The sequence below is a fragment of the Hippocampus zosterae genome, chromosome 8 (assembly GCF_025434085.1).
Source record: "Hippocampus zosterae strain Florida chromosome 8, ASM2543408v3, whole genome shotgun sequence".
Classification (NCBI taxonomy): domain Eukaryota; kingdom Metazoa; phylum Chordata; class Actinopteri; order Syngnathiformes; family Syngnathidae; genus Hippocampus; species Hippocampus zosterae.
In genome coordinates this window covers 23,849,791-23,867,946 of record NC_067458.1, presented here as the reverse complement: position 1 = coordinate 23,867,946, position 18,156 = coordinate 23,849,791, and the positions used below count along the sequence as shown (strand labels likewise).

Below are 18,156 nucleotides of genomic sequence, written 5' to 3'. Positions count from 1 at the left end.
CTTCTGAAGTTCACCGGAATACGAAAATAATGCAAAATAATGACAATTAAAAACATTTTTTAAAAAAACAAGTCCCAAGAATTCTGCTACTGTTGGGTGAAAAAAAAGAAGGTTAAAACAAGGTGAAAAAATGCCTGGAAAAAGTCTCTCTTTTTGTTAGCAAAACACTATCCAAAATAACTACAATCATTTACATCAGTACAAAGATATCTGGATTTAAAAATAGCAATGAAAAACAAAAACAGGTTCTGGTTCTTTTTTCTTTTTTTTTCTCTCCTCGTTGAACAGTAAAAAAATGACACAGCGGATCAGAAAAATCTGCAAAATATGCAATGAGAAAAATAAAATCTGCATCTTAGAAAGGTTTTACAGGGTACTTTGTAGTTTTTGTACAAACATTAGAAACGGTATTGCACGTCACAGCACAGAATCGAGGTTAGTCAGCCTTTCAAAATGTGTTATTAGAGAGACGATAATAATTCAAGTTTCAGAAGGGGAAAATCTCAAGAAGAACAAAAAACCTTCAGTTGCCTTCTGTCACGCACGTGTATGAAAATAAGAAGCACATCAAATACTGTGTGTGTGTGTGTGTGTGTGTGTGTGTGTGTGTTGGAACTAAAGGCTTGGACATAATGAACCCTCCTGTTACCGGGTCAAACTGACCTGAGGCATGTTTATATCTATATTGTAGCTAAATACAGTATGTGTACTCTTCGCAGAGGATAAAGAATATGTGCCAGCGAGTCTTGTTATATTTTCTGTCTAGAGGTGTCGATGCCTCGTTCCTGTTCACATATCAGTTGTTTCAAGGTTTAAAATTACAACATCGTTGCTAGTTTCTTTCAGTCCAATGATGGCTCGTTTGTCGAGAAAATCAGATGGCGCATATCTCAAGCAAATGTTTCGACGGCTTTTTTGTCGGGCAACCACCTTTTGGCTTATATATATATATATATATATATATATAATATATATTGTTGTTGTTGTTTCTGAACATGTTTAGATAATGAAAACAGCCCCAGGTCAAATTGACCCAGGAACATTAATCACGATAACAGGAAGGCTTACAGGAGGGAAATAGAATCATTTTTTAAAAATAGAAAAATACAATCAAAATCAATTTTTCTTTTGTCTACAAAAATAGTGAAATAAATGTGATTTTTTTTTTCGTTTTACAAAAACAGACAAGAAAAACGATGCAAGTCAAGTGTTACAGGTGACAGTATTCAAACATGAGGGACAACATTAAGAATATATTATAAATCACTTCTCTATTCACACACACACACACGCACACACACACTTGACTTAAGACTTCATCGGCTGCACACGAAAAAATTAAAATTGCACGATAAATCGTCTGTGGGACAATAAATAACCGGAGGCTTTTTCAGAGAACCTCCACGGGCGAATAATATATAAAAGGTAGTGCATAATAATAATAATAATATATATCACTGTATTAACATTTTTAAAATGCAATCAGGGAAGGTCCAGTGATGGGAAGTAGTCAACACAAGCCACAGCGTAACCATGACAACACGGCAAGTACACGCTTGTACAGCACGACCCGAGGACGACGCCATCCAATCAAATCGTTTGCATCCGTGTCACCTTGGAAACGGTAAAGCCCACCTCTTGGGGACGTCGGTTCACCACAGCCTCGTTTTCACACACACACAGACACACACACAGTGGTCCTCACAAGAATAGTCATACAAACACACACACACACACACGCACCCACACACACACACGAACACCACACTTTTTGTTTTTTTTTGTCCACTAAAAGTCTACAGCAGAATCACGTTTTCGGCGTTAACGAACAGATAAACACTGAGGCATGCAGGTTTAAATATGTTTTTTTTGTTTTTTTAAAAAAAATTGAATCGCTCCGGAGTTTCACCCCGCTGCACACACACTTCTTTTCGATTCATGCTACTTATTACTGATTTGTCTTCGTGGTTATTGTTGTTCCTTACGTCCATCCTGCATGCTAGCTGGTTTCCAAACGTGCGCGGCCATAAATGTATCACTGCATGAACATTTTTAGCTAGGTAGTTAGTAAGCTAACTAACTACCATTTCTTTTTTTTTTTTTTTTTTTTAATCATTAGCTCGATTGCTAGGGCAACACCCCAAAGACGCATCTTCCCTTCAGATAGTCCTAGCTATTGTGGCCTGAGTGCAAGCATGTCACTTTTTTTTTTATAAAATGTTCATCTTGCGAGAAGTAGGTATACGTCGGCATCAGAAAGATGCTGGGCTAAGTAGCATCTGTTTTTCAAGCTAGTAGAAGTAGCATTGAACTAATTTATCAGCATCATTTTACACATCTGGTGATGATTATAATCATAAAAATTTGGCAAGGTTGTGAATAAAAGTCTTCTCTGGGTTGTGTCAAATTTATGAGACATTTAATTGTCACTTCGCAGGTCCTTCGAAGTCCTTGTCTCACTTCGCAGGACTTCGCAGGTCCTTAGAATTAAGGACCCGTGAAGTCCTTCGAAGTCCTTAATTCTAAGGATCAAATCAAAATGTATAAAACCTCAATTTCTTTTTTTTTCCATCTATGAAAAGTACCAGAAAAAAAGAGCCTGAGATGTGGGGTGAAAAAGAAGGGATGCCGGCTGCGAAGAAAGCTCGGCTGCTACCTAGAGCGGTGCCCGTACGCTTTTGGTGGAGGGGTGTGCAAACTTTTTCTTCCAACGGCCGCGTATGGGAAATTCAAAGGTGTCGAGGATCACTTTGACATCCTTCAACTTGAACACACTCAAACCAGTCGATCAGAAAGATGTTAGAACTCTAAATTGTGTAATATATCGTCACTGTCGGGTGGAAACAACGGATGCCCAAATACGGTCGTTATTAAAAAAAATTTTTAAGCAACTCTACGCTACGTCGTGTGTTATTTTCACACGTTATTAATCAATTGAATGCGTTGAAAAGACTCCACCTCAGTCTGCGTGAGCTGTGAGACATGATGATGTCGTCTCAAGAATGAAAGTCTGGATTTTCTCTTAGATAAGGAGCGAAAATCGTACGGTTACAGATGCATTTGACAAAGCCTGTTTTGTTTAAAATGGAAAATGCGTCCAGATTCATTTTCACTTATTAAACCGCTAAATCAGCACTGTTGGCTGTCAGACTTTTGAAAAAGACTTTGGCAAGATAATGTCATGACACTTGTTTGCTTTTGTGAATTATTTTTGTCTGGTTGGCTATGAATTTAAGTGTGTTGTCTAAAAAAAAAAAAATGGCGGCAGGCTGCAAACGGCTCCAGGTTTGGACAACTCTGGTTTAGCTGGGGGCTTACATTGATATCTTCTAGTTCCAGCGGAAGTGAATCTGGCGCGGGCGATCGGCTCCCTCCTTGACCAGGGGCTTGTGGAACTCACGGCCGGCACGCGAGTGGATGTTGGCCCAGCAGAACTCGCAATAATACTGCAGGCAGGTGACGTTGGCGCAGAAGAAGGGCGCAAACTTGCCGCCGCAGCGAGCGCCCTGGCACTCGTCGCACAACTGGTCGTCCAGCACGTACGGCTTCACCTCCACCTGCGACATGGGACGCACACAATTCGCACGCTACGTCGGTCTATCCGCCAATTTCAACTCGGTCTGTCCCACCGTCGGCATACCCGCTTGTCGATGTCACCATGCTGCAGCTGCACGAATCGGGCGCTGATGGCGGCGATGTAGCTCTGCTGGTTGGAGAAGGCCACCCGCCCCGCCCCTTTGGGGTACTTGAGCTCCGGGTCGGTGTCGATCCCGGCGTAGCAGACGCCCCCGTAGAGGCGATCCATGATCATGGCCAGTTCGACTAGGCGTCAAGTGAGGCCATCAGCGGTCGGTCTCAATGACGGTGAGCAAGAAAAGACAAAACGGCGCTCATTACTTGCTCTCAGGGGACGAGGGACGCCTCCCACAAAGATGGTCTTGCGGGGGTCCAGGGGCTGAGAGCCGTCCATCACAAAATCGCTGTCGCTCAGGTTCCAAGGACGGATTTGCACCTGCGGACGAGAGAATTTACTCTCTTCCTCTCAAAGCGGGAAACCTCATACGGAAATTTACGACATTCAACCCCAGCCGAGGGTCGGTCAATTCCCGCGCAAAGATTCTAATTTAAAAAATTTCCATTGCTGTTGGACTCACGGGTTTATCCTTGATGGTGGGGCTGGAGACGCACAAGTAGAGCTTCCCGTCCTCCTCCATGCAGGCTTCAATCAGAGCCTGCACCGACGTCTCCTCCTGGAACAGCAGGAAGGCGTATCCTTTGGGTGGAAAGTAGGACTTGCTCTCAGCTTTGTGCGGCCAGTCAACCACCAGGTGACCGAAACGGCGGAAGCTGGAGGTTATTTCATCTGCCGGCAAAGTGGAAACAAAGTGTTGAGAGGAAACGTCTGGTGGAAAAATATCCCACAATTACTGACACGCTAATAAAAGTACTTGTTTGTACATCTGTCTGAATTCTGAATGCAACTGTATGAATTTAAAAGTTAAATACAACTGAATAGGCAGTACGTTTTTGGGCCAACCGCTAACCGCTACCATGCTCACGTTGAGAAATCACTGTGCCTGAAGACCCGATTCGGGCACCCCCGCCATTCTCACCTTCGTCTATGTCAGGCGGCAACCCGCCCACAAACACCTTGCGCGAGAAGCGCTCGATGCGTTCGCCGTTCTGATGCGGGTAGCAGCCGGCCGAACCCAAGACCCCCGAGAGACCCTGGTTGCCATGAGCATCATCCAGGAGATTGTCATCGATGGGGAAAAGAGAAGAGCGCCCTATAGAGGGGGACATTGAGACTAAGTCAAGGGCAGGGGCGGTCACGTGTTATTGTGTTATGTCAGCGCCGACGAGGATTATCCACAATTTGTTGGAAAGAAAAAGATGGAAAGAACAAAGAATCCCTGCTCAATCCAACAGCATCAAGCATACACAATACAAACACAGTATTATTTAAAATTGATCTATCTAGCAAGCTAGCTACCCAGCTAGCGAGCTAGCTACGTAAATAGCGAGCTAAATTTTGGATAAATGGATCGTTAGCTAGCTGGCGAGCTAGCGACCTAGCTGGCGAGCTAGCGACCTAGCTGGCGAGCTAGCGACCTAGCTGGCGAGCTAGCGACCTAGCTGGCGAGCTAGCGACCTAGCTGGCGAGCTAGCGACCTAGCTGGCGAGCTAGCGACCTAGCTGGCGAGCTAGCGACCTAGCTGGCGAGCTAGCGACCTAGCTGGCGAGCTAGCTAACGATCCATTTATCCAAAATTTATATTGATTTCATCCAGTAAAAGAGCAAAAACAGCAAATGGCGAATAATTTGGAACAAGGTGAGAAACAAAATCTCTTTCTACTACGTCATTAAACTTTAATCCCTTGATTAGAGGCTGCTGGGGTTTCTGACTCCAGATTAAAACAAAAGCATAGCAGGTTAAAAAAAACCCATGCCATATCTAAAATGAAAAAAGCCACACAATAAGCAGACGTGCTTAATTAGTTGAAGGTTTACCTCGACGTCTCCCATAACTCCTGGCTGCGTGTAAATGTAGGAGAATGTTTCAGGTATTTAGAGCTAAAAAAATGAACTAATACTAATACTTTCAACACTGCTTAATTCTGTATAGAGAAAATGAGAATACAACTGTACATAATGATTCCGTTAAATAAATACATTGCAGGTACGGTGAGCTTGATTATTTAAAAAAATGTACCTGAATAAATGTCTGATTTAAAAAAAAATGGTTCTAAAAGATGAAACACAAATGTCCTGCAAAGTTAAATACAACAGAAATGTACTTCACAAATATACAGCACTGGATATAAAAACCTCAAGACATCATTTTGGCTCTATGCATGAGACGGTTCCGGAAATTGCAGATTTGTCCATTCGTGCTACTTAATTATTGTACAGTATAAGCGTCTCCGGAAGTGAACACTGTAATGACATTAAAAGATAATTACCGTTGAGCATGAGGAGCCCGTCGGCAGCCTGGTTCAGGCATCCAATGCGACCTGGACAAAGAAACACATGTAGTCACACTGAGCTCGAACATTGCATGCTAGCTCAATATGCTATTCATTGCGTCAGAATTAAAAAAATTAAATTAAAAAAAAAATTGCAAGGGGTATAGAGCAAGCCCTGCTGCAAAAAGCAAAAATCAGCAAGTAATTGACGACTCCCCCCCCCCCCCCCCCCCACACACACACACACACAGTCCATGTCAATATTTGGGGTCCCGGGTGTTTGGAAACGGCTAATAATAGCAACAGCAGACCACCCTAGCCAGCTCTGCTCCTTCTCCCCCTACTCCTCCTCCTACTTTCTCCTCCTTCTTTCTCCTCCGCTTTGCCTTGCCTCTGGCTGGCTGTCAAACGCAGCGTGCGAAAGGGCGATGGCGTCTAAAATTAGCCTTAGCCGTTACCGCTACCGCTACTGCCCGCTTAGCCCGTGTCCTCTCCATCTGCTGCTACAGGAAGAACAACAAAGCTGCCTTTGGAAAGGGGGATCCGCTGGTGCGTTAATGTTCAAGACATTCCCGGGATGCTTGTAAACAGGATTATGAAAACTGTAGAAATGATGTCCATGAAAGTATGAAAGGGAAGGTGCATAGGAGTCCTTTGAATGTAGAAGCCCCTCACACAGTAAAGGCAATGCTCACCTTTCATGGGATCCTGCTCGGCTCGCATGATGTCAATCAGGGAGCTCTCCAGCGAATGCATGTTGAGACTCTCGTGTAGCCTGGAGCGGTCCTGGAAGCAAAAAAAAAAAAAAAAAAAGGAAAGGAAAGGTGAGAGTGGCTTTTATGTCATCACAATTTGGCTTGGGGAATAATACTGCGAATAATAATAATTCATTCATTCATTCATTCATCTTCCGAGCCGCTTGATCCTCACTAGGGCCGCGGGGGGTGGTGGAGCCTATCCCAGCTGTCTTCGGGCAGTAGGCGGGGGACACCCTGAATCGGTTGCCAGCCAATCGCAGGGCACACAGAAACAAACAACCATTCGCACTCACACTCACACCTAGGGACAATTTAGAGTGTTCAATCAGCCTGCCACGCATGTTTTTTGGAATGTGGGAGGAAACCGGAGCACCCGGAGAAAACCCACGCAGGCCCGGGGAGAACATGCAAACTCCACACGGGGAGGCCGGAGCTGGAATCGAACCCGGTACCTCTGCACTGTGAAGCCGACGTGCTAACCACTGGACTACCGGGCCGCCCATAATAATAATAATAATAATAATAATAATAATAATAATAATAATAAAGCCTGGGCAACATTTGTCTTGGCTCAACTTAAGATTCTTTCCGTATTTAGTTCAAGGGTCCACAAAGTATGCTCGCCAGCGCTGCACATGACGGGCCAAGAGAGTCCAGGTGTGGAAACCCGAACCAGGAGCACGGCAAGAAACACATGATGCACTCATATGCGACTATTCTGGTCTGTGGCTAACATGATGAGCTCATGCTACATGTTGAAACGTAATCGGCCTTCTCACAGCTGGCGTGACCCTAATTAGTCATCCACGAAAGCCTTGCATAAGTTCCTCTATTATCAGCTGATATGAGGCCTTCCCAAATTATAATCATATTTGGAAAAAGAATTGGTGAATTAATCAGTGATCGCAGTTTTCTCGGCATTGGCCTAAAAACAAACAAACAAAAAAGACCATTATTGGCATTGTCCAAAAGAAGGTGAACCCAGAAGGTTTTCCTCTTCACCCCGAGCAGCCTTTTCACCTATTGTGCACGTATTCTTTGGAAGGCTTCGCGCAAAAGTAGCGAGCCACCTTAGCAGTGCTTGTCACCGACTGCCAAACATTAAGCAGACAGGAAGGAAGGAGAAAGGTCTTGGAATCTGAGCAATTTGTGATGTGACAGTGTTTATGGAAATGAAGATCAGCACCATCCGCGCAGTCGACGCCGCTTCCTGAAACGGGAAGCGTTTGTGCTTCATCACACTCGTATTAGAAATGGTTTGGTTTTTTTCGGTCATCCGTGGTGACCGTCGTTTCTTCTGGAAAGCCTTTCCACAGAGGAAAATACGTTCAAGATCAAGATATCATTTGGGATTAACAAAACAAAATGTTGGATTATTATAAATGTATATTACTTCCATCTCTAGCTTCATAGTGCGCAAATTGCAAAAATCCGTGAGGAATTGACGCCAAGAGGTTTGTAATTGCCTATATGTGCCACAAGATGGCAGCAAAGCATTTTTTTCTACGAGACAAGGATACGTTATGACAAATGAAGCTCCTCCCATCAGTTGAATTATTGCTTGGCAACAAAATGCCCAAATATTGGGAATTTTTTTCAGAAGCTTCACAGCTATGAATTAGAACGCGTGGTCAAATCCGTATTGCGCACGCTTCTATCAGTCAAAATTAAAAACACAATGAAAATATCTCCAAAACCTAATGTGGTAAAAAAAAAAAGTACAGACATTTTTTTAAATTACGATCAACAATATGTCTAGGGAACACATGACATTATCGCTGATTTAAATTTGCTGTTATTAATTTGATATTATTACAAAAACGCATTCTAAAATGAAGGGGCTTTGAGTTGTAATCGTAAACATGATACGCCAGTTTTCACATCCAAAGTACAAAAACGACATTTCAAAAGAGAAATGTGGTTAATAGTCTTGCTAATCTCTTTTTGGCCATTAGCAGCGAGATATAATCACAAAAGCAGGATGACACACGGGCCATGTTGAGCACTTTGCGTCCAATCACGTCACTCCCCAAGTGAGCCGGCGGCATGAAATGACATCATTTCATTTTCCGGAAAGACATGAAATCCTCCGCCCGGATTGGGTTGCATTGGATTGTCCCAGAGGTTGCTAATGTTGTTAGCTTACCTCGTGTGAGGAAAAAAAAGAAAGCGTTTTAACACTTTGCACCAACACCAGACGTGCCAGAAACTCATCATGACAGCAACCTCCCAACTAATTGAAAGGCTAAAAGCACATGCCCGTTGCCCCCTCCCTCCAAAATATGCTTGGACCCACCAGGTACCAAGGCAAATTATTGACTTTGGGGTATTTTTCCAATTTTTCCAGATTTTTTTCCCCCCCACATTTCTTTTGCAGAGCCCACTTAATAAATATTGAGCGGTGCCTTCCAAATAGGTTTTGGGAGTTCGGAAAGAACAAAAAAGTTTAAACATTCGTCACATCTGTTAGTATTTTATGAAAGATGATGAATAACGTACTCATACTGATATGCAGATGCACTGATACCCGATCTGGGGGTTCTGGTCAACCGGTCACGTACCTGCAGGGGCAGCAAAGGGTTACTGTTGCCATCCGCGCGAAACACGTTGTCCTCCGGCCAAGCCTTAGGCCCCAGCGAGGCAGCTGAGCGCGGTAACTTGGGCGGGGCGATGACATTACTCGGGAAGGCCTTCTTGAGGGGCGACGAGACGTGTCCGCCCTGGCCCGCCCCCTTGCGGTGGTCGCGCCCCCAAGACACGCCGCCCGAACTCCAGCCGTTGCCCTGGTGAGGACCCCAGGGAGACTGCTTCATCATAGGCTGGGAGGGGGGGCAACGAAAAGAGTTACAGTACATATGTGATGTGGTATGCTTTGGATCATGGGTTGCTCTTGTCTATCTATCTATCTATCTATCTATCTATACAGTATATATATATATACATGATGAGGTATGCCTTGGATCATTCCCCCTTCTATTAACTTTCTAAATAATAGCCACTCATGTATTTTGGCAGGAATATTCACCCACATACACTTGTATTCATTCTCGAAAGAACCAACAAACTCAAAACGAATACAAACGTCAGCCCTGTGGAGAGAGAAATTTTTAGCCAAACAAGGTGAAAAAAAAAACAAGATGTGTTCAGAAATAAATAGAATCTAAGTATGCTGTCATTTACAACAATTTGTGTAAATTCGGAAGTACCTGTCTTGTTGACAGTGGTACAGTGTGGCGAAATTATAACAATGTATCATATTAGGACACATTAAAAAGTCGTAAGGACCCCTGACTAAGCAAAACGGAAGAACCTTCTTCTTGTGGTTAAAACATGCATCTCTTCCAATAAATCTCAGTGCTGCCTGGAGTGTTGCGGCGGCACAACGCGGTACTGCACTGAACGCGAGCAACTCGAACAATTTGCCTCGATAAATGAAGAACCCAGTGGGAAAAAAAATGATACCTCGAATGATTAATCGCGATTTATCTGAACTAGAAAATGAATCGCTTCCTGGGATATGTCTGGCAATAATGTCTGGGGCCCACCTGATGTTGGTTGTAGTTGTTCCTCTGCTGCAGGAAGGCGCCCTGCTGGTTGTGCATCTGCGGGTTGATGGGAGAGCGGCGGATCTGCGGCGAGAAGGGCCCGCCGAAACCCTGCACGTTAATCCCGGAGCACGGATTAGCCGAGAAACCCTGGTAGAAAGCCGGATTGACGGACGGTGACGGCATCCCCCCGTAGAAGCCGCCGCTGCTGTCGGCGGAGGTGCAGGCGGGCGCAGGTGGAGCGGGAGGAGGCGGGGGAGCAGGAAAAGGAGGAGGAGGGGGCGACGAGCTGCACGTCTGCACCGACCAAGGCGGCCCGAAGCCCGCGAGGGAGGGTGAGGGAGAGCCGCCGCCGGTGCTCTGCATCTCCGGGAAGGCGGCGACCAGACCTCCGGACAATATGTTACAGTCATTGGCGTTGTTGACTTGGTGGCCCGCGGGGGAGTCCATTGGGACGGCGCGGGACGAAGTCAGGAAAGTCGGCGGCGGGGATGGCGGTGGCGTCGCGGCATCGGCGGCGTCCTCCCGGGACTCGGGGGCGAGCTCGCCGGATCGCCGCTGTCTTTCCCCGCCGATTTGAAGGTCACGGGCGGGCCGCGTCGGACGGAAGCCTCGCCGCTCGTAATCCGGCGGCACCGGGCAGCGGCGAACGCTTGACGCCGGCTCTCGGCCGCGGCTGGCGGGCTCCTGGTCGGTGGACGGCGGCGTCGGAGTGCGTGTCAGCCCCGCAGGCTCATCCCGCATGCTTTGCAGCCCCGATCCGCCTCGTTACGCTTGAAAATGATGACAATGTGGAGGGAGGATGTCTGGCGGAGGGGGAGGGATGCACGGAGGGGGCCTGGCCTGTACGGAACCGGCACCGGCTACCGCTTTGGTTTGGGTCGCTATGGTGAGCTTTCAACCACGACCCAGCGAGTATGCGTTCTTTCTTTTTTTTTTAATAACAGAAGTGGGTGAGTGTTGAGGGGTGGGGGGGGGGGGGGGGGGGGGTCCTGCTCGCCGTTAGCTTGTGCGGTCCACGTCGGTTGCTGGCTGCCCCCCTCCTCGCTCCTCGGCTGCTGCGGCAGAGGGATTAAAGGTCTCAGACGGAACCGACGTCACGGGCGCATCACGCCCGGTTGCGCGCGCCTCCACGCCGGCCGGCCTTGCCTCGCCTCACCTGCTTCGCCGGAGCCTGCAAAGAGCGCCGCAGAGTTTACGTCATTTTTTCTCCACGGTGCTTCATTATTCATAAAGTGCAGTGCGGGCCGACACCCTTTTTGTATCTCTGAACGTTTACAGCAAGGGTCACCATAAACTTTGAAAGCCTAATCTTGGCTTGAAAGCTTGCAAAGCTAACGCTGGCCTCGAACTTGACCCTATGAAACCATACTTTGAAATCCGACATACAGAAGAAACGCTAACGTGAAACCAGAACCCTGGCGAGAAACCCTATTTTGAGACCATGATATTAGTTTGAAACAGAATTTTAAACCCCAAACTGTCATTGAACCCCCATTTTCAACCTTAACCCTTGCTTAAAAATATATATATATTTATATTTATATTTATATATATAGACAAACAGACCCCATATCGGGATGGGGTGGGCCTTGGTGGAGGTCAAAAGTGCACAAATGCATCACGTTTTGGTGGGATTGCTTCCTGGTGTAACATCTCTGGCCTTCTCACTGCAACTGAACCTTTTTGGCATGTAAGAGGAATCTGCGGAGCCCCCCCCCCCCCCCCCCCCCGTCAAACTATTCCACCCTAAAAATTCACACCGCAGGGTCCCAGATGGGACAGGTCGCATTTGGTGTGCCAGTGATGAGCCAGTGCTGGCTGGAGGAGGGTGAAATGTGGCAGGCTGCCAGCTGCTGAGAGCTGCATGAAAGCTTGCGTGTGCATGTGTGTGTGTGTGTGTGTGTGTGTGTAAAGGGTGGGTGCGGGCAATTCCCAGCTGCCTCCCCCACATGCACAATTTGACACGGCAATCCAAAGGTGATTAAACAAAATGCGGATATTCTCCTGACAGATGCAAAATTGTGATATTTCAAGCCAAGGTGACAAAAGCACTCATGCTTTATACTGAAGTACAAGTACACACTGTACTTGAATAAACTTCTGCTCTTAAAAAAAAGAGGTCGTACTGATGATTTTTTTAACCTACAATGTTGAAATTGTTTTCCCCTATTTTTGTCAGAACTACAACTTTGATAGAAGTTGTATGTATCAAAAGTGTCAGTGGTATCGATTGCTTGGTATCGATGAGTCCTCAAGGCTTGAGGACTCGCACTGGTATCGCTTTGAAAAAAAATATGAATTTAAAGGTGTTTTCCACTCGAGAGCACCTGGCCTTGCTCAAGCCTATCAAATGTCGCCGCATTTTGTAAAGCTTGTCGTCTCTCATCCAGTCATAGCGACGTCTCATCTGCATTAGTTTTGCTTTGCTTGATTATTCGACTAGGCTTGTTTTGTGTGTGTGTGTGTGTGTGTTTGTGCGGGGGAGGGGGGGGGGCATTGATCAGTTCATCCTGTTTGACCGTCAATCTTGATGACTATCACTGGGAGTGGCCCTTGTCCCTCGTAATCCCATCTGGGAACACACACAGCAAGTAGTTTGGGCCATTCAATTTGGCATATCGTCACCTTCCGGAAATAAATACTAAAAATATTGCCTTAATGGGGACTTCTTTCTTCTTACTTTTTTTTTCTTTTCTGATTGATATAAAAATGATTTCTTAGATATAAACACATAACGGGGTAGGACTAGATAAGTTTTTTACTTCTGATTTCTTTCATTTTACTATTTTATCTACCTTATTTTCTGTCACATTATTACTGTATATGTTTTATGTTCAATAAACAAACAAACAACAACAACAAATGGTCTGAGTCTTTTTTTTTCCTGAAAAATTGAACCAAATACTGATTAGGTAAGACAGTAGGTATCGAATATGAATTCACTGCCAAAATATGACATGACACATTTATAATGTCATGAAATGCAGTCAAGGCAGACGTGTACTTGTGGTGTCGTCGTTGGTTGACTTTTGGCGTAGCGACCCTAAACCAGTTCTGAGGCTCTTCGGATAAGACTAATATCAACAAATGTCGCTGGCCGAGTCAAGTCAAGTCAACTTTATTGTCAAATATGCCCTACATGCAACATACAGTACAGATGAAATTTCTTTCCTCTCAACCATAGTGTAACCACAGGAGAGAGGAGCCGCTGCGGGTTCCCGCGCCGCCATCAAAAGTGAATGGCAATGATCCAATTCTTACACTTGTCTAAATTGGTCCTTTCTGAAAAAAAAAACCCCCGAAAGACTGTTGATGTTGCACTTCCCTGACAGAAGACAAAAATGTGAGCACTTTCCTAAAAGGAAAAAACACTCACAGTGTTGCACTTCACAAAAAGAGATCCAGCCTGTTTTTTTTTTTAAAAAAGACTTTTGAAAAGATGAAAACACACACTATCGATGTTTCACTTCAAAAGAAGACAAATGATTGGTGTAGGACTTTCCAAATAAAAGACAACATAACCATCCTTATCACCTAGCCGTACCAGCGGCTAATGTTTGGGTGCTTTTATGTTTTTGTTGTTTTTTTTTCAAAAAAAAATTTGGCATCCCTTTCATGACTTTCTAATGGGGTGCTTGTTGTGGTTTTATCCGTGTTGGAAGCTTCCAGGCCAACTGAGGTGTCTTTGTTGCGCTCAATTGTCCCTTTTGTGGCCGCTCCCTGGAGCTGAATAGCTCACTGGCTGGCTCTCTGTGACGCTGACAGTTGCAGCCTTGTTTTCTTTTCTTGTCATCGCGTCGCTACGCCGCACGCTCGCCGTAACGATGTCAGATCGCAATCTGGCGCTATTTTGGTTTTATCTGCGAGGGTCACGCTTTCACCCTGGCACGTGGCCGCCTCCTGTCTACATGCGACTCCATTAGGACACAGTGCAGTCGACGGTGTTCCTGAGAGACACCTGCACTGGGGGTTGGGGTGGGGTGGGGGTGGACCAGTTGCATAAAAAGACCACATTCCAAAAAAATAATAATTAAAAATGCCTATTTTTACCAAAACAAATTTAAACCTATTAAAAAGCATCGAGACATATTCCAAAAATATTGACACTTATAAATGAATTTAAATGAATTAAAAGACACTTGAAAAAACATATGTTTCAGGAGCTAAACAAAAGCATAGGCTGCACATGCTTCCTGGCGGGGGGTGGGGGGGGGCTCGTGATTCAATCAAGTGGAAACCACCTGTCTGCATTAGTGCAGGTAATGCGGTTATATGTGTGTACATCTGCCTTGTATACAATGTGGGGGGGGGGGGGGGTGAGGGGGCTCGGTTGGGGGGGGGGCGTCCGTGTCCTTTGTAAAAAAACAAGAAAACAAAAAAACAGATGCCGATAATAGAGCCAGCAGCACGGTCAGGTTTTGATTTTTAACCTAAAAAGTGTGGAACGCAGTTTTGACATCTAAAACAGATTACACATACTGATTTTTAATCCCTCAAGTCAGGAGCACATGTACTCTTTTTTTTTAATTTCTAAAGTGAGGTGACTCATACCTACTTTTATCTCTCCGAAAGTGGAGTCCACTTATACTCATTCTCATTATCTAAAGTGGGGAACACTCAATGATCATTTTAAAAGCCAAAGTGGAGGATATTGTCTGATTTTTAAAGACAAAGATGACTACACATATTTTTAATGCAGCTTTTAATGCAGCAGATTACACATTTTAATGTGTAATCTCGCTTCACGACATCAAAAAATAAATCGCAAAAAAATTACAGGTTAGTTACTGTGCTGACTCCTCAAATACGTAGAGTACATTAGTACATTCATTATTTGTTTCTATGGAAACTGACGATAGCCAAAAGGAAGGTGTTTTTCTCGCTAATATTGCGTGACATCCATTCTTCCATGATCAAAACCGTTTATCCTCACAAATGAAATTCGAATTCAATCATTGATGAATGAAGTAAACTTGCTTAATTCATGGCCTCAGCGTGGCAATAAAACGTTTACATTACTGCCATCTAGCGACAATTATGTGTGGTTACGGAAGAATAAAAAAAATCAGGAACTTGACTTCAGAATTTACATATATCTCAACAATAAAGTTTTACTTGTTTACAATATTCTTTCTTTACATATTTATTACCATCGTGACTTGTCTTCTCCCCCGCCATAACCCCCCCCCCCACCCCGGGGTTGTTGTCATTTCCAAACGAGTCATTCACAATCGACGTGAGCCTAAAAAAATGGATTTTCATTCACATCTGTAATTACAGTTTCAGCCAGGCGAGGGCAGTGTTCACCAACTTAATAACTAACGGGGGAAAAATGCCTGAAGAGAAATGGATGAATCCTTCCATCCTTAAACAGGACTCCACTGGGAGATAAACTAGCAATTCCCGTTCAGTATCGCTGGAGCAGCCTCCAATTTTACAGACGTATCATATAATTGTTTTTCAAGGTACAGTGTCAAAACACAAGCATCAATTATTTACTTGGTGATGTGCCATATCACTCTCTTTCAAAACGGCTTTAAAAGCTTCATGGAAAACTGTTCTCATACATTATTGGCTCCGGACTCAATGAGTTGTGAGTATTTTTATCGCTCACACAAAACGTTATCGATACACCTGCATCAGATATCGTGACTTATCGTCCTGATCCATGGCATCAGTTTCAAATATGTGACACATTCTTAAGCGTCATGATGAAGTATTGAGAGACACACAAATATCAATATCGTGGGGAAAAAAAATCTGACAAAACTTAGACAAAAAAAATCTTATCCGTCTATTTAGATACAGTATATATATATTTTTTTACAGCAATAAAATAAGTCACAATTTTGGACGGCGCCAGAATAAAGTGTAGCTTTGCAGACGTATGTTTGATGATGTCATGTTTTCCTCCTCTCTAATCTCCTCTCCTTCATCTTCTTCCTCGTCATCTTCCTCATGTTGTCTGTGTTTACTCTGCGCATTCCTCGCCCGGAGCTGCGCAGTTCTAACGTTTCAGTCAAAGAACTCAAGAAGCCTTGTGCCGTTGTCAATGTAAACTTTGGCCTGTTGTTTACACTCCCCCCCCCCACCCCCCCACCTCGTTGCCCCCTCCTCCGGCCTTCCCTTTGAGGCTAATGTCTCGATCTCTTGCCCTCTTATTGGATAATGTCGACATGCGGGGCTCGCTCATGTCCACTCCACGTCTGCTTTCAATTGAGCCTTTGGAGTTAAAAAAAAAATTTTTTTTGGTCTCATCGGCAGCCAAAAGACGCTCTGATGTTTTTCCGAGTGCCTGACTTAATGCTAGCGTAGGAAACCTGCGGCCCCGGGGCCAATGGAGATTGTTAGGGGCATCATGGTAGTGTTTTGGCTAATCAGATGACAGCAACGTAATCTAATTTTGTAGTTTATACAAGGATAGGATATACAGGATTATTGAAAAGTGAAAAACATGACAAAAATAGCTAAAACTTATAAACAGTGTTAAAAATGTAATCCCCCCATACATACTAAACAAAATAAAAAGTTTTAAAGGCTCAAAGATGGCATGGAAAAGGGTAACCATGCTGCCCCCACCTCCTCAAAAAAAATGCCCAACAACAAAAAAAGCCAAATGGATGAAAAAATAACTGACAAAAAAATGATAATGATATGATCACATTTCTGCCCCCCAAAAAATGGACCCCACAAAAAGTGTAGCAGACGTTATGTTGATGGAGTGTGCGAGCACTTTTTTTAGCGAAAGAATGAGAGAGGCTAATGGCAAAGTTCGGATGAGGACATTGTGACTTCCACATTTCCTTTCCGTGCGGTGCGGTGTGACCACCTGGCCCTCAGCAAACAGAGCGTCTGTCAGCGCACGCCGGTGATACCACGGCGAACAAATACAAACGGCAAAGCAGTCTTTGTTCGACCAGGGGCCATTTTAGGGACAAGGCCCTTTTTGGAAAGTTATCCTTTTCCCGACTTTGCCATACTCAAAATTTGGGGGGAATTTCAGCCCCCAAAGACAGTTTCACTTTGCAACATACAATTTGGTTGATGTCGATCATGAGTAGACCCACAAAAAAAATCTCAAGAAGCCATGCCTGGACACACACCGAAAGTTGATCAATTTGGTTCGACGATGGCAACCACTTGAGAGTCTTTTTTTCTATCCTTTTGTAGACAAACATGTCCTTCAGATTTTCTTCAATTGCGACCGCAAAACATCCACCACGTACTCAGACAACACAAATATTTCCGTTTTTGTCACTGCATGCGAGTAGAAACAGCAAAAAAAAGACCACGCTGTCAGTCCTCCTATCTACACTAGATGACGCTATTGCACCAACTTTGCTTCTCTATCGAGGCTACTTCATCAGCTTCTCTCTGACAACATGGGGAGCTTCTTATTGACATATTTCCAATGATCCAAAGTGTTAAAATGTCATGCGAGGAATGCGTTTGCATACAGTGGAGTGTGTACACGGAGCAGGAAACGGCGGCATCCCATAATTCCACATTACCCCCCCCCCCCCCCCGCTTTCACCATTCAAAGCATCCATTCACTCTTATCTAAGGACAAATATTGACTTAGCCTTGTTGCTTTTTGTCTTCCCAGGGAATGATCAACAAGCTGCACACAGTGGGAAGTGGTGCAGACACAAAAACACAATCCAACACGTTTGCTCAAATTCTTCTGCCGGTTGCCCGGGACTACAATTGCTCACGCCAATAGAATCAATCAACAAAAAAAAAAAATGACATTGTCAAATCGAAACTGTGTTCTTGTGCAAATATTTATGGTAATATTACAAACTTGACTTTGCATAATTTCATTCTGAATTTATTTTTGGAGGGAATAATTTAAAGTTAAAAAGTCTCAAAACACAATTTGAC

The 18,156-nt window shown here is 44.4% G+C and overlaps 1 protein-coding gene across 2 annotated transcripts; it reads right to left on the bottom strand.

The window, feature by feature from the left end:
• Nucleotides 1-2,880: 2,880 nt before the first annotated feature.
• cpeb2 (cytoplasmic polyadenylation element binding protein 2) lies at nt 2,881-12,105 on the bottom strand. 2 transcript variants are annotated; one of them, XM_052073859.1, is made up of 10 exons: nt 10,270-12,105; nt 9,286-9,543; nt 6,662-6,752; nt 5,964-6,014; nt 5,512-5,535; nt 4,614-4,787; nt 4,155-4,363; nt 3,898-4,012; nt 3,641-3,822; nt 2,881-3,557 (listed from the first exon to the last, which is right to left on the bottom strand). In XM_052073859.1, the coding sequence occupies exons 1-10, from the start codon at nt 11,011-11,013 to the stop codon at nt 3,330-3,332; spliced, it is 2,076 nt and encodes a 691-aa protein (XP_051929819.1). In that variant the 5' UTR covers nt 11,014-12,105; the 3' UTR covers nt 2,881-3,329. The 2 variants fall into 2 exon arrangements, with proteins under 2 accessions (XP_051929819.1, XP_051929820.1); XM_052073860.1 differs by lacking the exon at nt 5,512-5,535.
• Nucleotides 12,106-18,156: the final 6,051 nt, after the last annotated feature.

Excerpts from the sequence above, each read along its gene's own strand:
- cpeb2 (XM_052073859.1), bottom strand. The coding sequence starts at position 11,013 with ATGCGGGATGAGCCTGCGGGGCTGACACGCACTCCGACGCCGCCGTCC. Across the intron at positions 5,536-5,963 it reads CGGGCTCCTCATGCTCAACG|CCAGGAGTTATGGGAGACGT; the intron begins GTAATTATCTTT and ends ATTTACACGCAG. Across the intron at positions 4,013-4,154 it reads CCACCATCAAGGATAAACCC|GTGCAAATCCGTCCTTGGAA; the intron begins GTGAGTCCAACA and ends TCTCGTCCGCAG.